Genomic DNA, 23,803 nt, shown 5'->3' on the forward strand with positions numbered 1-23,803 from the left:
ATTTGGGGCTATGGGGAACCGAACTGCAGGGGCGGAAAAGGGGAAGAAAGGGGCCAAAATGGGCCAGGTGAGGATCACCTGGGCCTGCCCTGACAGAGTCCTGGGCCACTCCTGTGGAGGAAGGTCTCAGGTGCACACGGCTGGCCCAGCCCCATCCCTGGGAGAGGCCCATGGGCCTAGGAAAGGTGGGGGCCTCTCTGCTCCTGAGGGAAGTCCTGCCACCCAGGTCCTGGCCTCCTGGCCCAGCCTTGCCTACCAGACAATTAGGAGAGGTCCAGACCAGGGCACCTGGCTGCACATTAGCATCTCTGTGGCAGCTTAAAAAGAAACAAAAAAAAAAACCCACACCTGGGCCGCTCTACAAAACAACTGATTTAACCTATGGGCCAAGTTGAGAACCATAGTGCCAGAAACTCCCATCTGGTGAGGGAAGGAGGGAGGGCAGGCAAATTTCCTGGCTGCCTGCGGGCCAGCCTTTCATACTCTTGCCCACCATGGGGGAAGGGGTGCCCTTCCTTGCTCTCCCCCCATACACACTATTCCAAGAGTGTGGGCCAGTTCCTGGAAGTTTTGTAAAGGGGGCATGACTTCCTCATCCCTCACACTCCAGGAGGGAAGGGTGCCTGGTACCAGCCTTCTTTTTTGCTCCCCCTTCTCCCTCCCTTTCTACCAGCTTCACGCTGCCCCTGCAGGGAGAAGTCAAGAAAACCGAGCCGATCCGCAGAAATGGAGTTAGCTGGAGGGACAAATGAAAGCCATCCAAGACTTTGAGTAAATACATTTTATATGAACGAGATAATAAAATAGCGTGCATTTTATTTAAAACCAACCAAGCGCTGATAAAAATATATATCACTGCTGCTGTGATTCCACATCAGACCTTAACAGTAAGAACTGAGCACTGAACTCATTCTTCACATCCTGTGCTGGCCCTGGCAGAGGACGCCCACCGCCACCAGAGCCTCAGAGGAAGAATGAGACCCCTGGTGGAGAGGGCTCAGGTGGCAGGCACCCTGCCCCTCTTGGAGCTTGGGAGAGGAAGGGGCCATGGTGTGCAGCTCTGGTGTGTCTGCTCTGCACTCCCCCTAGGCCACTGGGGTGGACCCTGATGAGCAACTCCTTAGTGGCAGTGAGTGGAGGGAGAGGGGTGGAGAACCGTCTGGAGCTGTGCGGACGAGAGGAGTCCTCCTTTCTCCTTCAGTGTCTCTGAAATCCCCACAGGGGATCTGATGGCCACCGCAGGGTCCTACTTGCAGGCACAAGCCTATGAAGCAGTCAGTCACCTTTTGCTCTGGCTGAAGGGGAATCAAGATTCTGAGAGGGAAAACTCTCTTCTTGACACAAAGCAGCCACAGTGCACTTTCCTACATACAGTACAGCGGCGGGCAAGCAGAGGGCCCTGCTGGCTCGGATTAAGGCACTTGTAACAGACTCAATGTACATTCTAATTCCCAAACCCTTTGGGAACTCCCCCCAGCCCTTCCCCTCAGGTCCCATATGCCCTGCCTCTTCCCCCTGGCTACGCAATGAAGAGGACAGGAACATGCCTCGAGGGACTGTGGTTTGGGTGGAGTGCAGGGCTAGAAGGAGACAAACAGGAAGGAAGCTGGGGACTTGGCAGAGGAGGAGCTCCAGAAGGACAGGAGAGTGAGAGCATCAGGAGGAAGGCAAGGCAGGAGGAGAGGGGGGAGCCGGCTGAGTCACGGAGGACCAATGGCAGGGATGTCCACTGAGAACAGATGCACAAGCCACAGGGGAGACCCTGCCAACCCAGCCTGACTGAGGCAGGCTGGGAGCAGAGAAAGGGTTAGGACAACCAATTCCAGACAGAGAACCTCAGAAGATGGGCTCCTGGGGTCCATCATGGGTCATGGTCTTCCTCTTTCTCAGCTAGGGGGTCTGGTGCAGGGATGAAGGCTCTGACAGTTCAGAAACAGGGCAAGAAAGGGGCCGGGGGCCGGAAGGAGGGCTGTGCGATCCAGAAGCAGTGCAGCTCTTTGGTACGGCGAAGGTGGCCTTGTCTGGCGGCCTTCTCACTCCTCCTCCACGCTCCGGGGCCCCTTGGCTGCCCGCCTCTGCCGCCAGCGTAGCTCCTCCACCTGGCGCTCCAGCCCCCGGACCTTGGCCTCCAGTTGGGCCCCCGAGGCACGGCTGCCAGTGAGCCGGCTCAGCAAGGCGTAGAGGGTCAGCAGGGCCAGGAGGAGCAAGGCCCGGGTGGAGGGGTCGGGCACTGACCTCACCAGGGCCACAAAGCCGGCCAGGAAGAGGACAAGCTTCAGGCCCCACAGGATCCGCCCCAGCAAGGCCAAGACCAAGCCAAGGAGCAGAGACAGAAGCCAGTAGACGACTAGGGCCCCTGCACCCCACAGCAGGAATGTCTGGACCTGGCTGGGGCTGAGCTTCAGGCCCTGGGTGAGGTGGTCTCCTGGAAGAGGAAGAGTTACAGAATCAGCCAACCTGGAGTGGTCAGGGCACAGGGGTCAAGAACCAAAGAAGGGGGAGGAGCTAAACCCCCTTACAAAGGAAAAACCCTTTCCCACAGGGTCACAAAGATAGGAGCTTGAATCTCAGCTCCCGCTCCTGCTGGTCGGGCGTAGATTACTGCCCTTGGTTGAACGGGTTCCTCTGCAAAATGCGGGTGATTCTCTGGGCTGCGGGTAAGAGTTAAATGAGATACTATGGCTTAGCACCATGCTCTGCCTAACATGAAGCAAACACCTGGGAGGCTGCAGTCATTAGCCCACTTTTATGCTTGCCTCTGGGGAAACCCGGCAGGCGTCAAGCAGCTGGGAAAAAGTCTGGGCCCTGAAAAGATAAAGTCCCACCAACAGGAAGTGACAGGCTAAGCTCCGGGAGACCTGACCAGTTCTCTGGTGCTCACCATCCACTCCCAAGGCATTCAGCAGCTGTGCAGCGATCCCAGACAGCGCGAAGAAGGCCACCGAGATGGCTGAAGAGATGACCCACATCACCTGGGACAAGGTCTGTGGAAAGAGCAGGGCAGGAGATGAGTCCACAATCAATCACGCTCCTTCTCCTTTAGGCCTCTGACCCCCGCCCGGCAAAGCCCGGGACGAACGGGTCCCACCTCCTTCTCAGCCAAAGGTTAGCCCACCAAGCAGGGACAGCAGGCCGTGTGTCCTTCCTGAACTGGAACTTGGGACATCTGGGCCCTCATTCAACTGACTTGCCAGAATATTTTGGTGATGGTAGTAGATGAATGTGTGTGTGGGAAATCAACAAATCTCTATGGTAGTCACCTTGTGAAATTGGGGTCTTCCCAGGGAATCACGAAGTTGTGTGAAGCAACATCTGTGAAGGGTTAGGATGTTTCAGTGAAAAAGGGGTCAATCAACTCTACTGGGTGATGGATGTTATAAATGAGCGGCTGGACTGTTTAGAATGACCTATGCAAAGTCTGTGATGCCACGCCTGGGATGCCCTTAGGGAGAAGAGACAGCCCTGCCTTACGCCCTGAGTCAGACCTACCTCTACCTCTACAGGGTTCAGGTCTTGATATTTTGCCAATGTAAGACTTTAGGTCAGATTTAGACCAAAGTCAGACTCTATCGTCATCCAGTGACATGGGTTTATAAAGACTGGTTCATTTCTCAGTCTTTCTGACAAGAAAGGGCAGGAAGAAGGGAAAGAGCTAAAGGTCCCAGGGCAGGAATCAAACAATGGGATTGCAAAAAGCAGGTACTGTCTGGCTTCATTTTGGGGAATGTGGGGCTCTCTGCACCAGGGATTATGACACACAGAAGATGTGGAGCCAAGACAGGGTGACTATGAACGTCTCCCCCTTTATCTCTCTTCGATATGTGTGGTCACAGCAGGGACCACTGTCCTTACCTCGGAAACCAGGTGCATGGTCTCTGGCCCAAGCCAGGCATCCAGTGTTCCCCACATAGAGCGACCTATCTGGCTCAAGAGATCAACTGGGGCCTCCTTCTTCTGCTGGCCTGGTGGCACAAAGTCTGCATGGGACTGGGATGATGCTGAGTGGAGGAGGACGAGGGCCACTAGGACCATCAGGATGACTTTGAGCACATGCTTGCCCCACGGTGAACTGCTGTCTGGGCCTGCCATGGCGGGGTCTGCCAGGAGAGAAGCACAGGGTGAGCAGGGAGCCAGAACTGGCATGGACACCCACTGGCCCAGCTATGACTTGCCCCAACACCCTCCTCCACCCCTACCCTGTTAGCTGAGAAAGGCAGAACTGGGTCTTTCAACTGAAGCTGGGCACGACCATCTGACTCATGGGTGCCTCCTTCACATTCTTTACCACTTGCATATTAATTAACCAGCAAGTATTCTTCAATGCCTTCGGGTGGATGAGAAGAGCTAGATTATTCCAGTTCTAAAAATCCTATCTCTGGGCCTTAGGTGCTATGAGTATTAAAAAAAAAAAAAAAAGTGTAAGACTATAAGGCTTTGTCCCCAGGGAGGTTATAATCTACTTAAGGTAAAGCTGATATAAAAAAACAACTTAAAAAATAGCACACAAATACGATTATTGCTGTGTAATGATGTAAAGGGCAGCGCTCAGGTACGTGCTCGAGCAAGAAAGAATGGCACACATGCCATCTGCTCTGCAGGACCGTCGTACGAGGTGGGTATGAACCTCCTCGCCCTCCCGGTAACAAATGAGAAGAAACTGAGACTTAGGACTTAGGCATTTGCCCAAGGTCACTGGGCTAAGCAGAAAGATCAGGACTTGAACCTGAGCTTCTGCTTCGAACTGCACACTCCCTGGGAGTGAAGGTAACACAGTGGATCTCAACTGGCTGCTCACTGGAATCACCTGGGAGCTTCCAAACTACTGATGCCTCTGTCCAGAGCCCAGAGGTCCTGGTGTCACTGGCTGTGACTTAGGTTTAGACCTGCAAATCTCCCCTGGTGATTCCACTGCGCCAAGATGAGATGCGCTGACACAGAATGATCTCAACTCCCCAGCCTCCAAGGCAGACAAAGGATTAAAGCACAACCTTTAGGGAAAGATACTATTATTAATAAAAAGCGAACCACGCACCACCGATCTCATACAATCGCTGCCATCAGGTAGGCATTGTTACTTTAGTCCATTTTACTGATGTGAAGAAACGGAGGTGGGAGAAGCAGTAAGTGGGGAAACCAGGATTTGAACCCAGGTGCACCTGATGTCAGACCCCTCGCACACACCGCCCAGCTGGGTCATCTCCAAAGTCAGTCTCAAAAGTGATTTAGAAAGTCACGCAATAGATTATTCATGAGCTAAAATAAACCTGGCATCTACCAGTCATCTCCGTGAATGACTGGTGACAATTCACTTAACCACTTTGTGCTTTGTGCTCTGAGCTCGCCTAACGTGATGCTACAGGCAAGTTAAGGCCCAATAAGTACCGATTCACTGAAGCAGGTGTGGATCAGCCAAAAAAAAATGTTTGCCAAGTCTACCTTCCATTTGCCACAGTGCTTGAGAAATGTCAAACAGCACCAGCAAATCCCCTGTTCTCTTCCAGGCTCAGAAATGAACCTGTAGCTCCAGGGAGTTTCCATGATTGAGACCCGACGATCAGAGGCTAAGCCAGGCCCCGGGTACAGGAGCAGCCAGGTATCTGAAGTGTTTGCAGTTAGCAGATCACTCAGGGAGTTGGCCAGAAATGGGAGCCACCAGGATAGAGGAGAGGGAAGAGGTTCCCATTCTTACTTAGTGCAGTGGAGAAGAGTCCAAGAAAGAGTTATAAAAATTTCATATCCGTGCACTTTCTGGCCCAGAAACAGCTGCCCTAAGTTCCTCTTGAGGTCTGTGGAATCAAGCAGGGCTGCAAAACACGCGTTCATGGGGAGAGACCTCAGGCTGGGAAGCCTTTTATTCTACTCTCTTTGGCGTAAATCAAGAACCAGATGGTTCCTGCCTGCCAGTCAGTGGTCAGACGTGAGGAAAGCACAGGTCAGTTCCTGAGCTATCTGGGTCATAACCACCCTGGGAACTTAAAGAGCAGGGTTGCTATCTTGGGTTGGGTCCTATATCCAAGGACCTCTACCAGGAGGGATCAGATGTCATCTCCTCTGTTTTAGAAGGTCAGGGTGACATGAGCTGCTCCCCCCATGGAGCCTCTGGCATTCTGTGTGATCCTCAACTTTCAGGCAGCCATTTGCCCCAGTCAACAGGAGCCAGGGGACCTGGAATAAACCCTCCCCCGTGAAGCCATCATTGCCTTGCCAGCTGACTTTTTGAAGTGCACCAGAAACCAAATCTAGCAGGATTCTACAGTGTACCCTTTGCAGATAAGGGTGCAGCTCACTGGCTGGTCCGTTTCTTCCAATTGTTTTATTTAACAGGATTCCTTCTTGTTTCTTCTAGGTCCTTTCTAGGCAGCAAGGATCAGCCTCACTGTTGTTCATCTCCTCACTGCAGCCCAATCAAATACTTTTAATAAAGAGAAGCCATGGCAGTCAAGAGCCACGCAGTCTCGAGCTCTGAGAGGAAATACGTCTTAAACATCATCTCCTCCAATACCTGGCCTCAAATGGTAGGCATTCAACAACAACAAATTGTATGTGTGTGTATTTATATTTATGTACACAAGCGGCCACCTGCCCCAGTTGAGTGTGTCTGTATCTTGTTAAGCATATGTTTATTTGTGTATGAGTGTGGTGCTTTATAATTTACAAAGTGCTTGTCTCCTCACCATCTCATTTAACTCTTACAACAACCTGATAAGGTTCTGTGATTCCACATTTTACTCAGAAAACTATGGCTCAGAGAGGTCAAGTGACTTGTTCAAGCTCACACAACAGAACCGGGCCTTGCCTCCAGAACCCAGGATCTAAATCCTGCCTCTCTGCTTGTTCCACACCCCTCTGCTGCCTCAGAAAGACACGGTCCCTGCCCTCAAGGCACTGAAAGTTCCACCAACTAGCAACAAGCTCAAAGGGAGAGGACATCCAGATTCCCACCGGGAGATGGCCCACCTGCTGGACTTAGAGGTCATGGTTTTGTACCAAGAGGTATGAAGACGGCAAAAGATTGGGGCAAGACCTGCCACTTCTGTCCAGGTTTCTGTAAGATGGCTCAGGCAGGGCCAGGAGAACCCGGCTCAGCTGGGAAAGTGCTTCACTTAACTAAGGTAGTAAGGAGGCACTATATGTTTAGCTGTGGTTTGCCAAGAGGGCAGGGCGGGGCAGTCCACACACCCCCTGCCAAGGCTCCTTCCTCTGGTTAGCTTCCTTTCACACCATGAATCACTACGTGGCAGGAGGGGCAGCTGATTTAGTGCCCTCTGCCGGCCCTGATTTTTCCTATCATTGCTCAGAGCTGCCCCGGTAGAAGAGTGGTTCTCAGCTCTGGCCGCCCATCAGAAAGGTCTGTCTGTAGAGCCTGTTCAAGCAAGGATGTCTGCCCCAAGAGCGGCCACCTTAGACTCTCCCAAAGAAGGGCTCAGCATTTTGTTTTTAGAGCCCCTCGAGGATTTCTGATATGCATAACCAGACAGCTGCCACAAGCGATCAGCAGCGCAGGAAGTCTATTTTAGGCAAAGCCTCCAAAGTGTGGCAGGAGACAAAGGAACCGAGACTTGCATCCCAGACTCAGTTCTGCCACAAATTAGAAGCCACTACCTTATGCCTATTCCTTAATCTGAGTTTCAGTCTCCTCAATGCAAAATGGGGTTAAGCAGGGTTAAGAACTACTACTACGTTTCTGCAAGAGCTTTGTAGACCTTAAGGGTCAAGTACACAGACAGCCAATACACCACTCATTACACTGTAGCATAATTTAGCAGTTTATAGGCGAGCCTCCCCCATTAGACTTTGACCGCCTCCGGTTAGACTTGACAACTTTTTTTGGAATCCTCATTGCCTAGCACAGAACAATGACTAATAGATGCTTGTGAAAGGAATATTAGAAGACCGCCAAGAAGCTGTGAGAGTAGCAAGGGAGAGGTGGGGAGAAAAGGCTTATTTTAAAGTTGATCCAAATAGGCAGCGGCCACCGGAGAAGCACAGCTGCGTTGAAAGGAAGCTCCTTGGTGGGGCGAAGCTGCCACTGAGGAAAATGAAGTCAGCGTCCCGGCAGGTGGGGGCAGCCCCCGCTAAACCCCTGACAGCTGCTGCCCAGCAACTGTTTGGGGGCAGGGCGACGGGCAAAGGGGCAGCTTCCTCCCCAGGGCCCAGCCTCCCCCAGACAGGGTGTCAGTGGCATGTGCTATTTCGAACAGCAAGTCCCCTGCCAAGCCTTGCTGGGTGGCGTCGGTGGCAAGGGACGAGGCGCGGCCCATGGGTTCGGGATACCCCAAGGGGCTCAGGGTACCCGGAGGTGCTCAAAGCGAGGCCGCGGGAAGCTGGGCCGTGAGGCGGGGTCGAGGGGCGCAGCGCTAGCCTCGTACCCCAGCCGGGCAGCCGCCCCGCCTCAGTCGAACCTCTGAGCAGAGCTCCGAACCCTCTTCACCCCGGAAACGCGTGCCTCCCTGTTACCTAGTAACGACGCCCCCTGTTGCATAGCAACCAGGATCCCGGTCCCCAGTTTGTTTCCCTCCGCCGGGCGCCGTCGGACCCCACGCGTGTTCGCCAGGCCTCGAGGCCCCGCCCCGCTCCCACCTGCGGCGGCTGCCGCCTGCCCATCCCGCGTTCTGCCCCTGAGGCCCGGTCTCCACTGGCACTCACCCGGCTCCGGCCACTACTGCCCTTCACGTGCGACTTCGCTAAAACGCGCCACCAAACCCGCGCTTCAACTCCGGGGCGTTGGTTTATCGTCTGCGCACGCGCAAGGCGGGATGAGCCCGGGGACCGACCAGTCCCCCTCCCAGCCCAAACCCTGCGCCGTGGGCGCATGCGCCCTACCCTCCTAATCACGGTTGCCACCCCACCCCCTCCTTTCCCAACCAAGCTTTCCCACCGAAAAAGAGTGGGATCGGAAGTTTGAGCTGGGAACGGAAGTTTCTGGCAGGAAAGGGGGAAGGAGTGACTATATCTGGCCTGTGAAGTAAGTAAACTGATCTTTGAAATTCGGAGTCGAAGCCCACCCCTCTCTTCAATACCTCAGCATTCCGGGCAATGTAGTTTCGGGCTAGTCAGTGCCTCCTGGGGCCTTGTGGGAAATGTAGTTCTAATCAAGAGGCACCTGGTCTTTTGAGGAACTTTCGCGCTAAAAAGGCACAAAGGAAAAAGGTGTTAGAGGAGCTGTAAGAGGCGCTAGCGCTGGGAAGTTGCATCCGCCCCCTCCGAGAGCAGTTACACACCCGGAGCCCTGCAGATAGCTCCCAATTGTTCACTCAATTTTAGAGAAGGAAAGGAACCAACTTCCAGACCCCTTTCTACAAAAAAAAAAAAAAAAAAAAAAAAAAAGGCAAGATCGTGAAGGTGAACAACCAGGGGTTTGGGATGAGGCAATCCCTTGCCTGCTTTGTGATTCTAGGCACATTGCTTCATCCCTCTTGACCTCAGCTTTTCGACTTTCCTATACAGTCCTAAAAATATCACTTCACTTCACAGTAGTGTGTGGAGATTCAATCAAGTAACGAGAGTGAATATTAAAAAAAAAAAAAAATCCAAGTTGCTGTCTGAATACCTCTCTCACATTGCCTGCCTTAGGAAATCTCCCCCTTAGATGTTAAAACAGTTCCTGAAGCTCAACATTCTAAAACAGAACTCTTTTTTTTCCCCATCCTCCCTGGATCAGCCTTCTAATTGTGCCTTCTTCCCAGACTACACAACTCAGCAGTAACCAGCCTGTCACCTCCTCCAGTTGTTTCTTTCCTTGAGATGTTTCTCAGCCGCATCCATCTACCTGCCTAAGCTAAGGTTCTCTTTCTTCCAGAACAGGCTCTGGTAGCATCCTGGGCCTCACCTTGCAGCTTTTCTAACAGTTACAAATGTACATTTGTTTGTGAGAGGTTTCTGATTTGTAGGACTACCAATCTCAGGTCACAGATTCCTGTGCAAGAAATGTAACTCCCCACTCCCACCCCCGCTATGACAAGTCACTTTCTTTTTAGCTCTTTTCCATCTGAGTAGTAGAAACAATCTCAGTTGGGGGTTCTTCCCACCTTGGTTTTCAGAGTGTACACAGTGTTTGGAAAATTAACATGGGGCCAAAGTGTCACTAATCCTGTCAGTTGAGCTGCACTGTCTTGCCTACTCTTCCATCACTTGCCCACACAGGTTGCCACTAAATCCACCTGAGAAATGGAGCTTCGTCTGGGTTACTGACCAACATGTCCCCTTAGTTCCTGAGTAGCAGCAGCCTTGGCCAAGGGAGCAAGGCAGAGAGCTCCTTCCTCAAGGTGCGACTTATAGGTACACATATATCCCTTTTTTACTATGTCTTCCTTCCCTGCCTAGGGGATCTTTAGCTCCCCTGTGGGAGTTTGAGATTGGGGGGAGTGGGGAGGACTCTGAGATCAAGTTCTTACCTGTAATATTTACTTCTATTGTTAACCCTATATCCTTTCTATCCATGAGGGGCTGGCTTTTGAAATTCACAAGCCTTGAAAGGACTGCCTGTTTTCTCCATTCTTCAGTCACAGCCCTAAGCTCCCCAGGATAGGGACACCTCTGCTTTTGCTCACAGTGGTATCCCTAATGCCCAGGATAGTGCTTGACTGGCACACAGTGGGTACTCAATAAGGATTTGTTCAACAAATGAATTTCTGGCTCTCTTCTTCCAGTCTGTTCTCCTCCAACCCATTCAATAAGTATGTTCCAGAGGAATCTTTTGGAAGTGTAGCTATCACTCCACAGCTCAGCTGCTGTTCTACTGCCAGCCCTATCAAGTCTAATTAGCCTCTGGTTCAAGACCCTGACTAAATGCATCCATTTTATTCCCTATCAATCCAAATATTCAAGATACTTGGTGTCGGGCAGCCTGTCATTCAAACAACAACAGTTATGAAGTTCCCACTGTGTGTCAGGTGCTGTGTTAGACTCTGAGGAACAACAGTGACCAGAACAATGATGGTTCCTGATGTCACAGAGTTTAAGTCTAGTGGAGAACACAGATATCAAACAGACACTTGTAAGCAATTAAAAAATCAAATGATTATAGCTACCAGAATGGCTTGAAGGAGAATTACAGGGTGCTTTGGGGTCTAAACTTCAGACAGGGGTCAAGAAAAAAGCCCCAGAGGAAGTGCCATTTAAGATGAGATTGAAAGTTTACTTTGGCGGGAATAGGAGGGGAGGAGAGAGGAGGAAGGTGAGCCAGGCACAAGTAGTGGAACCAGCCAGAGGGGCTAAGTTTGAGGACTTGAAAGGCCAGTGTGGCTGGAGGGAAGATGAGGTGTGGTGGTGGAGCTCAGTAGGGGCTAGATGGTGCAGGACTTGGGGGCAAGTTTTCTCTGCCAGAAACACTCTCCCTCATTCAGGTCTCAGCAAAAATGTCACCTCCTCAGAGATGCCCTCCCTGAATACCCTGCTTAAAGCAGCCCATCTCTCCCAGCCACACCACCTCCTATCCATCTTTCTCTGATTTGTTTTATTCTTAGCACTTACCACTCTGGAATTTTCTTCTGATGTGTTGATTGTCTCTGCCACCCTGCCACCCCCCCCCCTCCAAAAAAAAAGAATGTAAGCTCCAAGAGAGCAGAAACCTTGTTCACCATTTGTATCTCTAGTTATCAGAGTGGAGTCTGGCACTTAGGAGGCACCCAATCAATATTTGTTGGATGAATGGAAAGCCTGGGGAGTAGCAGGAATAGATTTTTCATGGAAAGTGGATCACTGGCTGTTCTGTAAAGAGTGAATTAGAAGGCTAGGCTGGAAGCAAGACCAATTAGGATGCTATTTTACTGCTGCAGGGGAGACATGATAGTAGTTTGGACAATCTTGCTTGGATTCAGGGATAATGATAACAAACCCGAATATGTATATCGTACTTATTATGTGCCAGGCAAAGTCCAAAGCGCTTTTTATTTATTTTATTTATTTTTAAGTAGGCTAGAAGCGGGGCTTGAACTCACAACCCTGAGATCAAGACCTGAGCTGAGATCGAGAAGGACGCTTAACTGACTGAGCCACTCCAGCGGCCCCCAAAGCACTTTTTAAATATTAACTCCTCACAACAACCCTATGAGCTAGTTCAACCTTTGTTATCATTCCCCTTTTTTACAGATGAAGAAAGGAAGGCAGAGAAGTTCACACAGTTTACTAGCTGGCTGGGCTGGGATTAGAGCACCCGCAATCTGACTTCAGACTTCAGGCTCCTATGCCATTCTGCCCCTCATACCTGTAAATTTTATTCTCTCCAAGCCTTTGCTCATGCTCTTCTTCTTGGGATGCCCTCTGTTCTCCCCTTCTATCTGAATATTGCCTACCTGTCAAAATCCAGCTCATTCACCCCTCTTCAGCCACGAAGATTTCCCTCATTACACTTGTCTGTCCTGCTTTGTCTGGATCCCTTATAGCCCACACCACGTGTTCTGTACATGACTCCTTAGAGCGTCTTACAGAGAGCCACTTAGAACCTGACAGATCTGAGCTGGAAGGGGCCTGGAAGTCATGTAGGAGAGGGGCGTAGAAGGAGATGACTTGCCCACGATCACAGCGCAAATTGGGAGTAGAGGCAGAACCAGAACAGTTTTTTCCTCAGTGCTAGTTTCTCTACCCATCTGCACCTGCGCTTTCTTCGCGGTCACCGAGCCCTGTCTCTCAAAGCGTGGTCGGAGATAACACCCGCCTCAGAATCACGTGGGGCACACACGAAAAATGCAGACTCTCTAAGGCGGACCCCAGGAAGATGTATTTTAAAAAGTTCATTAGGAAATTCTCATACACTCCAAAGTTTGTAAGACGACGGTCTCAAGAAAGTGTTGCTCAATACTTTGGCTTTAAAAATCCCACTGCATTGTGGGAAATGTAGTTTGGAACCTCCTCTGCCCCAGGCTCCGGGAGCGCTTTACGGAAGGCGCCGAGTCGGTCCGGAAATGGCCGAAGGTTCCCAGGCGGGCCCTTTCCTGCCCGGTTGCATTCTGGGAAAGGGCAATTTCCGTTAGGTGCTGGAGGCTGAGGCGCGCGACCGGCCGCAGCCCCACGTGAAGCGCTACGCGTGCATCGCTCGGCGGGGTCGCTCCCCGCTAGCCGCGGAGCGTCCCGGAAGCAGCGGGGAACCGGAAGCGGCCCGGGGGGGCGCAGAAGCGAATCCCGGAGCCCGGTGTGAGGCGCCTCGGAGCGCAGCGACGGCGCCATGTCCCTGATCTGCTCGAGTGAGTGTCGGCTGCGGCCGATCGCGGGTCGCAGGGGGCCGGAGCGCGGAGCGGGACTGGAGCTGCGGGCCGCAGGGGTCGGGGCGGAGGCGAAAACAGGGCTCCCTGGGGGCAGGGCGGCGGCCTGTCAGCGCGGGGGTCCTCCTCCTCGGCGTGGGGTGCATTTGCGCAGCGCTTCACAGTTTACATAACGCCTCAAGTTTATTGTCGCAGACGTCACTGAGGCCAAGCACCTTGTTTACGCAGTGAACTGAGGCCTGGATGGAGGGAGCTGGTGCAGGGAAACAGCTGTGGTGTAGGAATCGAGCTTGTGCAGGATCTCCCTTCCGATTGGCTTTGTGATCTGGCGCAGGCTCTGGGCCTCAGTTTCCACAGCTGCAAAAAGAGGGCATTGCGCTGCATGACGTCTGAGGTCCCGCTCGGGTAGTCAGAGATTCTGCAATTTGCGAAGGTCACATAGCGAGTTAGAGGCAGTGACAGGGCTGGAATCCAGGTCCCTGGCTCCCAGCCTCACCCTGTACGACTACCAAACAAACACAGCGCACATTTATAAAGCCTTTGGTTGACTCGGCGCTTCCAAGTCCGTGATCTCATTTTATCCTCACAAGAGTTCTCCAAAGCAGAAAGGAAGATCGGGGTTTTACAGATGAGGATGTAAGGCTGGAGGAGACTGTGGCGGAGGTCGTTTCTCCGACCCCAGATCCATGCTTTTTTTTCCTGCCTTGCATGGTCTTTCCTTCTGGTATTTTAATGCAGCACGCAGATGTTTTCCATTCTCACTGTGTCATCAGGTTACTAGAACATCCCTTTCTCTATTTGCTTCCAACTCGGAAGCCCTGTGCTCTTCTCAGAACCTCTCCATGAATCCAAAAGGAGGGAGGAAGGAAGGAAGGGAAATGAGGGTCAGATAAAGGAATCTTTCATAGTGAAGAAATTAAAGTTTGCAGAATATTTTCACATTCATTGTTTTCTTTCAGTGTTGAGGAAGGTTTTTTCCATATTCCCAACACCATCCTTCCTTTCATTTGATTGTGTTTAGATGTTTTTGTTAGATGTTTACTGGATGCCTGCTGGGCATCTACATCGTACTGGAAGTCAGACCAGCTGTAATCCCTGTCCTCAAGGGTGCATAGTCTACTGAGGCAGGCGTGTCAATGATACCTCTGTTGGGGGTTGTTGTGAGGATGAGTCAATCTATGGAAAATGTTTACAATCATGCTTGGCACCTGATGAATGCCTTGTAAGTGTTTCTTCTTAACGTAACATTTGTAATTTCTTTGATAATCCATTTTGGCTTTAGACTGAGATTTGAGTGGCCATGTGTATTTCTGTGTCCTGGAGTATAATGGGTGCCTGGGCATCTTTGTTCCAGACGGAGATGGGCGGGGATCATTGACTGCTCTGTAGGTACGTGGCACATAGTAGTCATGCAGTAATTGTTGATTGACTACCTGTCAGGAGAGTGATGCAGAAGCTAGTTATGTAGCTGAAAAGATGCTGGGGACACTACAAAACTAGTGTCATGTCCTGCTTTCTGTTAGTTGAATGTGGGGACGTGTGGTTTTGTTGGGGCCAGTTGCCTGTGAGGCATCCCTTTGTCCCAGGGTCCCTTTCACCACTCCAAGCTCACTGCCTGCCTTTTCTCCACAGTCTCCAATGAAGTGCCAGAGCACCCGTGCGTGTCCCCTGTCTCTAATCATGTTTACGAGCGGCGGCTCATTGAGAAGTATATTGCAGAGAATGGCACAGACCCCATCAACAACCAGCCTCTGTCCGAGGAGCAGCTCATTGACATCAAAGGTGCCTGGTGGCTGGCCTCCGTCCAGGGCTGTTTTAGCTCAGAGCTTGAGAAGTTGGGAGGTGGTGCCAGCGCACTGGACGAGGAGATGGTGTTCTGTTAATGCAGGCTAAAGAGGAAAGAGGTGGGGGAGAGGAAGAGTCCCCGGGTTATGGTTCTTCATACCCGCTTTCCCTCTCTTGGCAGTTGCTCACCCAATCCGACCCAAGCCTCCCTCTGCTACCAGCATCCCAGCCATTCTGAAAGCCTTGCAGGATGAGTGGGTGAGTCTGTGGAAGAGAACTGATGTCTCTACTTGAAGAGAGGGGACCACTGCTCTAAGACTTGGGTTGGGAAAGATGGAGCTTTTTTTTTTTTTTTTTGAGGGGCAGGATGATAGTGGAGGAGGAGCCTGGTTGTTGAGCTCACACAGATCTGGGTTTCACACTTAGCTCCCTTGCTCATTTGCCATATGACCTTGGGCAAATTGCTCATATGTGAGTCCTGGTTTCCCTGACTATAGGACAAGGATTTGTGCCAATCTCTCGGGGTTTGGGGGAGAATTAGAATAAGGTTAGAGTATAAACCCTGTGACATCAGGGATTTGTTTTATTCATCACTATATCCCCTGCGCCAAGAGCTGCACCGTATGTAATAGGCTCTCTAAAAGATGGATGAGTGAATACATCTTGAGCGACTGTCTTGCACAGTACCTGACACAATGAGGGCAGTCCATAAATGGCAGCAGCAGCATTATTCTTCCCTCGTGGGGAGGTGACGCTATGACGTTGAGATTTGCCAGTAAATTACAGGAAATGGGGGTGCGGAAGAGCGGGCTCCCACTCCTCTCTGTGCCCAGTATTTGGTGTGGGGTGGCAGCTCGAGTGGCTGCCAGCACATTCCTGGTCCCTCACGTATCGCTTGAGTTACTTATACTGGTCCAGGCTGTGGGAATACGGGGCAGTGTCCTCTTGATCAAGGGCTGACTCTTCTGCTGGGTGCTCCCTGCTCCTCCCCAACCCCTCACAGTGGCGTTTCCCTTCCCCAGGATGCAGTCATGCTGCACAGCTTCACTCTGCGCCAGCAGCTGCAGACGACCCGCCAAGAGCTGTCCCACGCTCTGTACCAGCACGATGCCGCCTGCCGTGTCATTGCCCGTCTCACCAAGGAAGTTACAGCTGCCCGAGAAGGTGCAGCCTCGGCCCCGCCATCCCCCACTCTGGGCTGGTCCTGCTTTGTAATACCCCATTTCTAATGTATTCTTCTCTCTCAGCTCTGGCCACCCTGAAACCACAGGCTGGTCTCATCGTGCCGCAGGCCGTGCCGAGCTCACAGCCGAGTGTTGCGGTGAGTATGGCCAGCCCCCACCCCCCGCCAGTCCATAGCCCCTGTGTGCGGTGTTGCACGTGGTTCTTCTGCACGTGTCTTTGGCTTTCTGTGCCTCCCTAACCTTTAACTTTCTTGTCTTCAGGGTGCAGGCGAGCCGATGGATTTGGGTGAGCTGGTGGGAATGACTCCCGAGATTATCCAGAAGGTAAGTTGTAGGAAGTCACTCAGTGGGAATGCTCGTGGGCCCTCACTTCTCACCCTCTGCCTTGAGTCCAGTATGAATAGAAGTCCCATCCATGTGGGACTGAAGCAGAGGGGTGCAGAGCACAGACTCAGGCTGCACTGCCCATGTTCATGCTTTGTTATCACCTATTAGAAGCCTTATGACCTTGGGCTGACTTAACTAACAGTGTATCTCATTTTCCTTGTTTCTAAACTGAGAATAACAGTGTCTACTTTGTAGACTTGTGAGAATTTAAAAGATTGTAATTACTGATAAGTGCAACTTGTAGCTTTTACTGTTCACGGGGTTCTTTGCAGATTGTAAAACACTTTGTTACACGTTTTCATGTGTTTTCTCTGAGGGAGACAGAAGGGGAATTGCCATTTTTAGTTTACAGATAAAGAACCGGAGCCTAAGATTCAAAGGCAGAGCGGGCCAGATTCCAGGGCCAGTGCCCTCTTGTACGCACAGAACTCACCTTTTGTAGGAGTTAATCGTTTGTGTCTTGTCTGTGCTGACCTTGCATCTCTGCTCTCTTGATGGTGTAGACTTGGTGTGGGAGTTGGTTCAGGTGCTCACTCTGCCGTTTGTCACCGCTGAGGCCTTGGGGAAGGGACCTTACTCCTCTGAGGCTCAGTGTCCTCCTCTGTGAAGTAAGGTCAGCACCATCTCATCAGGTTGGGGTGAGAGTAAGAAGAGGGAATGCCCGTAAGCCCTTAGCACAGAACCTGGCAGATCACGAGTGCAGGTGACACTTGCAGATGTGACCAGTGTCTAGCATGCCGCTGCCCTGGCAAAGTAACTTGTCTCACATTGTGCCTGTTCCTCTCTCTCACCCAGCTTCAAGACAAGGCCACTGTGCTCACCACGGAGCGTAAGAAGGTGAGTCCTCCCGGAGCCAGAGGAGCCAGGGGAGAGCTGGCCAGTGGAGGCAGCTGCCGCCTTCGGGAGAAGGGGAGGTCGCTGCATCCTGCACTCACTGCCGCTCTTGTTGGGGGGCTTTTGCTTTTTCTCAGAGAGGGAAGACGGTGCCGGAGGAGCTGGTGAAGCCGGAGGAGCTGAGCAAATACCGGCAGGTGGCATCCCACGTGGTGAGTGGCCAGGTCCCCGCTAACTGGGAGTCAGGGTGCCCCCCGTGGCGTCTGGGCCGATATCTGGGCCGGGCGGCCAGCATCGGGAGCGGTGGCTGTAGAGCTGTGCACCGGCCCCGGCCCTGGCTTCTTGCCCCGGCTGCAGAGCTCTCAGGGCTTCTCTTCTTGCCTGGTGCTGGCTTTCCCAGTAATGCCGCAAGGGTGGCGCTGTGTCCGGGCAGAAGGCCAAGTGCAGTGGATGAGGAACAGAGGTCGCTCTTGTTCCCTGGGGCTGGGGATGGAATGGGGGAGTTGTGTGGCTTTATGGCCGGCCTGCATTCAGCCACGACTGGGTTTGATGTTGTGCCCTCTGCTCAGGGTTTGCACAGTGCCAGCATTCCTGGGATCCTTGCCCTGGACCTCTGTCCTGCCGACACCAACAAGATTCTTACTGGTGAGAGCCAGCCAAGCCCAGCAGGCCAAGGCGGGGAGGCTGGTGGGGAAGGTGCATGCTCCTGTCCTCTGCATGGCCTGGGGACAAAAGTACCTTCTTCAGCAGAGGGACCCAGGTGGGCGTGACTCATTTTTGGATCTCATCTGGGTCCTTTCTAGGTGGGGCAGATAAAAATGTTGTCGTCTTCGACAAGAGTTCTGAGCAAATCCTGGCCACCCTCAAAGGCCATACCAAGAAAGTCACCAGTGTGGTGTTTCATCCTTCCCAGGTAAAGGGTTCTGCCAGTCACCCGGGTTCCTCATTCCTGAGCCCTGCTGCAGTGGCTTAGGGTCGCGGCCCAGTCATCCAGTGCCCTACTGTGTCCTTGTTGAAGTGAATCGGGCCCGACGAAGCGCTGAGCCTCCAGAGTGGGCACTAGGCCTTTGTTTGCAGTAATGGGGTTGCCCTGTTCTCTGTAGAACCTCCTAGAGCAGTGGCCTTCAGAGCAGGGTAAGAGAGGAAACAGCTTGAATAAGCATATTCATAGACATACGTTATGTTAGGAAGAGGAAAAACCCTACAGTATCTATAATACAAACTATGGAGAACAAAGCTCAGCAAAATCTTGACTCAGCATATCTGGGAAGGACAGGTTTGTCCACATTCCCATGGTCCTATGGGGTTGGGGGTGGGGAACTTGATGTTGACTATTGAAAGTGGTGTGGGCTTAAATAGATGGGTGCTGGCGTAGGGGGCAAAGGCAGCTCATTAGACCAGGTTACTGACCTTATAGGTTTTGAGTCTTGAGGTCTGGGACAGTTTGGGCCTGAGACTGTAGGAGAGTGGCTGAGTCTGTGCTTCCCAGACAGTCAGCCTTTTCCCTGTCCCTTAAGGAAATTAGAAGTAGATGAATAACATGAAGTTTTCATGGAACTAAATGTATTTATTTGTTGGTTTTTCATTTATTCTTTTTAAGTTTTATTTATTTATGTAATCTCTGTGCCCAACATGGGGCTTGAATTCCTGACCCTGAGATCAAGGGTCACATGTTCCCCTGACTGAGCCAGCCAGGAGCCCTAAAACTAAATGTATTTCAGATGGAAAGCACTCCTTTCTTGCTGACTGGGTGTTAATATGTTATGTCTCTTATAAAATCGTGTTGACGAACTAGTGTAGTTGGTTCTTACAGTTTTTAATGTCCTAATCTAAATAATTGGTGGCTGACACTATGTAAGTTCTGTCTGCCCCCAATTTTTCTGAGGATTAACTTGCCCCTGCAGAGGTGAAGCGTGGGAGGTACTGGAACGTGGAACATGCCCTTGCAGCCCCTCCTAGACCCAGTGCTGCTCAGACCTGCGCTATCCCTGCCAGTAGCCATTAGCTACATGTGTCTATTTAAACAAAGTAAAATAAAACTAAAAGAAAAAACCAAAAAAACCTCAGTTCCTCAGTCACACCAGCCACGTTGCTCTCTCTGGTCCTAGAAACAGGGTGTGGGAAATTGTTCTCTGGTACAGCTGTCCTTCTTACCTCTAGATAGTTAGGCTTCCTCATCTAGGCCACTGCTGTTTGATTTACTGTTTTAAATAGCATTTACTGTTGGCTCTCTTAGGCATCATTGGGTGGATGGATGGCTCTAGGCAGGACAGGGCTGAAAGAGTAGCAGTTGTTGGGGTTATGGCCGTCCCCAGCCCCCTTTTGTAAGATTGTTATGGTCCATCTCTTCCGCTTTCCTTTCAGGAGCTGGTGTTTTCTGCCTCTCCAGATGCTACTATCAGGATTTGGTCGGTCCCGAATGCCTCCTGTGTGCAGGTTGTTCGGGCCCATGAGAGCGCTGTGACAGGCCTCAGCCTGCATGCCACTGGGGACTACCTCCTGAGCTCCTCTGATGACCAGGTGTGGTCCCAGCCTGGACGCTGCAGAGGCCTGCTGGTTTCCGAGCTTGAACATCCTGGGAGGAGGGAACATCTTGCCAATACCAGCTGGTTCCCCAGAACCCCAGAGGAGAATGTTCCTCTGTTCAGAGGGGCTAGCTTTGCCAGGGTTTGCCGAAATAGGGTCCCTGCCTTCCTGAAGGGCACCCACTTTCTTACTAGCTCCATTGTCTCTGTTTTATCAGTACTGGGCCTTCTCTGACATCCAGACAGGGCGTGTGCTCACCAAGGTGACAGATGAGACCTCTGGCTGCTGTAAGTCACTTCACAGTTGCTGGGCTCTGTCTTTTGCTGCTTATCCTTTATTTTTATGTTTTATTTAGTCATTTGCTTGTTTCTTCTTAAAATACATTTGCTGCCAGCACCTGCCAGGTGCTAGGCATTGTGCTGGGCATAGTGAGCAGTGTGAAGAGCGAGGAACCTTTCACTGTGTTTGTCTCTCCCGTGGGCTCTGACCACAGCTCCATCTCCCTTTCCCACAGCTCTCACCTGTGCGCAGTTCCACCCTGATGGGCTCATTTTTGGGACAGGCACCATGGACTCGCAGATCAAGATCTGGGACTTGAAGGTGGGACATGGCAGCCTCCATCTAAGGCCCAGGTTCTGAGCTCTTGACTACGAGGTGTGATTAAGTGCTGATGGCACCTGGCCCTGGGGGTGTCCCAAGGGTGGAGAGACTGTGGCCGTGTGTGTGTGTGTGATGTGATAGGTGTGGTCCGGGGTTCCTGGGGTGGGCCATCTGCTTCTGCCGTTCCTGCTAGTGGTCCTTCCCTGAAGGATGGAGGAGGACGGCTCAGAGGTAGGCATTTGGTGAACTCCATCTTCTCCCTCTCATGACCAGTGGGTGATGTTGTGCTACCCATCCTCCAACCGTAGGAGCGCACCAACGTGGCCAACTTCCCCGGCCACTCGGGCCCCATCACTAGCATTGCCTTCTCGGAGAATGGCTACTACCTGGCTACGGCGGCCGATGACTCCTCTGTCAAGCTCTGGGATCTGCGCAAGCTTAAAAACTTCAAGACGCTGCAGCTGGATAACAACTTTGAGGTGTGCCCCCTCCCTCCCCTGCTCTGTCAGTTGTGGTTCCTCAGTTGTCGGTTATTCACCGAATTGATCTAACTTCTGTTTATCCCTGACTGCCCTGTAGTTTCTGTTCTCGTGCGACCTCTCTCCTGGTTCTGGCAGGTGAAGTCACTGATCTTTGACCAGAGCGGTACCTACCTGGCCCTCGGGGGCACTGATGTCCAGATCTACATCTGCAAGCAGTGGACAGAGATTCTTCATTTCACAGGTAGGGTCTGACTGTGGGACCCCAAGGCCCCAGGGTGCCCTGGCCCAGAATGAAGAGGGCAGATACCACCAGGCTAGGAATTTCTAGGGGCGGGCGTGAGTTTGCCTAGGCAGCTTTTCATCACTACCTGAGACAACAGAGTTGAGTGGCTAAGAAAATGAACTCAGGAGTCAGACTGCTGGGCTTTAAATGCCAGCCCTAGCACTTCAAGTCCACTTCAAGCTGTGCGACATTGGACAAGTTGCCCGGTCTCTCTGGGGAATGCTAACAGTGCATACTCCACTGGGTGGTCGTGAGGTTTAGGTGAGCCTGTATGTATATGAAGTTATCTGTGTATGTGTGTACACATGCGTATAAACAGAGGAAGTAGCCGTATGTATGACACATACGTGCGTACATAGAACAGTGTCTGGCACATAGTAAGGATTTGCCGTTGCTCACCATCGCGTCTTTGTCTGCTGTGGGATGGAGCCGGGACTGAGATCCAGGCCTTGCACTAATGGAATTCCCAGTCCGCTTAGGAAAGCGGAAGTGGAGCGAGTTCACAATCACTTGATTGCAGTTGTGGATGCTGGAGAAGAAAAGTAGTGCGGGCACAGTGGATAGTGGGGGCTGCAAACCTCCTCTAATAGTTGTGTGGCTCTGGGTACATGACTTGCTCTCTCAGAGCTGCAGCTTCTTCCTTTTTTAAAGGTCACACTGGCACTGCTTCGCAGATGTCCCAGCTGGAGCCACAGAAGTGGCCCGCACGGTGGCAGGGTGCCCGCTGCACGCCGGGGAGCTGAGCGAACGGCAGCTGCTTGCTGTCCTTGTTGATGAAATTCTCCCCCTGATCAGCAGGGTGTGGGTGGGCCCCAGGATGCTCCTCCTGCCCCCCACGTCCCGCTGAGCCCTGCTCAGTGTGTGTGCTACAGGGGTGTGCAGGCCTAGCTGTGACCCTTCACTGGGCTCCGGGGTTTTGGAGACGAGTGAGGTAGAGCAGCGGGCTGGCAGCCCAGCTTGGGCTCTCTAGTCGGGGTGCCAGGTGTTACCCTAAACCTAGAAGGAGTTTGCTTTGCTGCTCGTGAACTACCTGAATCCAGGGTGGCGTGTCACCTAGCCTCTTCTGCACTTGGCCCAGCCCTGCCCTGTTTTGGGGGCCCAGGTTCCCTAAATGGGAACCCCCTGAACTAGAACACGCTAAGGAACTGTCTCAGTGATAAGCAAGGAGTTAGAACTAACTACAAAGGATAAACATATACCAGCCAGCTGAGCAGTGAAATTTTAAACCGAAGTGAAAACTCAGCTAAATCTGTAAAACTAAGTTTGTGAGAAGGGGAAGAACGAGACCCTGTCAGCTTGGTCTGTTGTGCCCTCCGCCGGCTCCCAGTCACTTCTAGCACTTGAACTGAGCAGAATTGCAGTTGCTCCGAAAGCTCAGGTGGGGGCGCTGACGTTCATCTGTTAATTCAGCCCACAAGAAAAACTCAAGTGCTTGCTGTATGCCAGGCGTCAAGTAAGGCCCTAGGGACAGGTGGTGTGCAGGCCGGACTAGCACCCTGCCCTCGGGAGTGTAGAGGCGACTGGGGAAAGAGTACGTGAGCACTGACCCGGGGAGCACTGGATGGATTTGGGAGTGTGTCCTCTGGATCAGCGCTCAGCCCTCAGGGGAAGAAGCCTCACCACTGCCTCTTGTCTCTCTCCTCAGAGCATAGCGGCCTGACCACAGGGGTGGCCTTTGGGCACCACGCCAAGTTCATCGCTTCAACGGGCATGGACAGGAGCCTCAAGTTCTACAGTCTGTAGGCCCTGGCCCTTTGGATCTGGGAGCTGGGCCTCATCTCAGTAGCGGGGTAGAATTAGGGTAGGGGGGTGGGGGGGAGGAAAGGGAGAGACTACTGGGGGAGGGGGGGTCTCTGGGGTGGGGCATTCACATCATTTCACTCTGGTCTGGGTGGTGACCTGAGAGCCACGGCGGCGGGGACCACCCTCATCCATGCCACCTCCAGCCTGACAGGAAGGATCATGGGAGGTAGAACTGTCACCCTGTGAAGGCTCGGGTCGGAGCCCAGGGCCTCTCCCCTCATGGCACTCATTGAGTTTCAGTTCCTGGGAGATGGGGAGAGGCTGAGCCAAGGGAAGTGTGAAGGGGATGGGCGTGAGGGTTCTTGCAGGTTTTTGTAAGCAGTGATTTAGTTTCATTAAAAAAAGAAAACAATAAACAGCACCTCCCTGTGTGTGTCTATAAAAGGAAGCCCAAGCTGGGAAGGTCGGGGAGGGAGCACATTGGCCAGAAAGACTTTCATGGCCCTTCAGGGCTCTGCAGGCCTCGACCTTGTGTTCCAGAGTCATTCATCTGTGTCGCCAGATGTCGCTCGCGTGCCGCCACTTTCTTGTGGGGTTGCCTTCCACAGCAGCCAAGGGAGGGGGACGTGAGGGAAAAATAGCCTTTTTTTTGCTGGTGAGGAAGTGTGAACCTGTCAGGAAGGAGTCTTCTGCTGTGGGTGCTGCAGAACCTGTCCCAGGTCAGCTTAAATCCAGAAGATTTTCCAGACTCTGGCTTTTGAACATTGGAAGTAGAGCTGG

The 23,803-nt window shown here is 52.2% G+C and overlaps 2 protein-coding genes across 2 annotated transcripts; one reads left to right on the forward strand and one right to left on the reverse strand.

The window, feature by feature from the left end:
* Positions 1-796: 796 nt before the first annotated feature.
* TMEM109 (transmembrane protein 109) lies at positions 797-8,801 on the reverse strand. The gene is made up of 4 exons (XM_045893580.3): positions 8,647-8,801; positions 3,853-4,097; positions 2,882-2,984; positions 797-2,425 (listed from the first exon to the last, which is right to left on the reverse strand). Exons 2-4 carry the CDS (start codon positions 4,087-4,089, stop codon positions 2,034-2,036), a joined length of 732 nt encoding a protein of 243 aa, XP_045749536.1. The 5' UTR covers positions 4,090-4,097; positions 8,647-8,801; the 3' UTR covers positions 797-2,033.
* Positions 8,802-12,982: 4,181 nt separating this feature from the next.
* PRPF19 (pre-mRNA processing factor 19) lies at positions 12,983-23,439 on the forward strand. Its single transcript, XM_045893582.2, has 16 exons — positions 12,983-13,181; positions 14,832-14,981; positions 15,166-15,242; positions 16,007-16,148; positions 16,232-16,305; positions 16,430-16,492; positions 17,351-17,392; positions 17,527-17,601; positions 17,959-18,034; positions 18,193-18,302; positions 19,754-19,909; positions 20,133-20,202; positions 20,430-20,515; positions 20,824-20,994; positions 21,133-21,238; positions 22,926-23,439. Exons 1-16 carry the CDS (start codon positions 13,163-13,165, stop codon positions 23,021-23,023), a joined length of 1,515 nt encoding a protein of 504 aa, XP_045749538.1. The 5' UTR covers positions 12,983-13,162; the 3' UTR covers positions 23,024-23,439.
* The last annotated feature ends 364 nt before the right edge of the window (positions 23,440-23,803 follow it).

Source organism: Mirounga angustirostris, unplaced genomic scaffold (assembly GCF_029215605.1).
Source record: "Mirounga angustirostris isolate CCGP_5_RB_7025 unplaced genomic scaffold, mMirAng1.0.hap1 SCAF_13, whole genome shotgun sequence".
Classification (NCBI taxonomy): domain Eukaryota; kingdom Metazoa; phylum Chordata; class Mammalia; order Carnivora; family Phocidae; genus Mirounga; species Mirounga angustirostris.

Coding starts and splice junctions, on each gene's coding strand:
- TMEM109 (XM_045893580.3), bottom strand. CDS start 4,089: ATGGCAGGCCCAGACAGCAGTTCACCGTGGGGCAAGCATGTGCTCAAA. Junction 2,985..3,852: donor CCATGCACCTGGTTTCCGAG/GTAAGGACAGTG, acceptor CTCTTTCCACAG/ACCTTGTCCCAGGTGATGTG. Junction 2,426..2,881: donor GAATGCCTTGGGAGTGGATG/GTGAGCACCAGA, acceptor TTCCTCTTCCAG/GAGACCACCTCACCCAGGGC.
- PRPF19 (XM_045893582.2), top strand. Junction 16,149..16,231: donor AGTTACAGCTGCCCGAGAAG/GTGCAGCCTCGG, acceptor CTTCTCTCTCAG/CTCTGGCCACCCTGAAACCA. Junction 18,303..19,753: donor TGGTGTTTCATCCTTCCCAG/GTAAAGGGTTCT, acceptor CTTTCCTTTCAG/GAGCTGGTGTTTTCTGCCTC.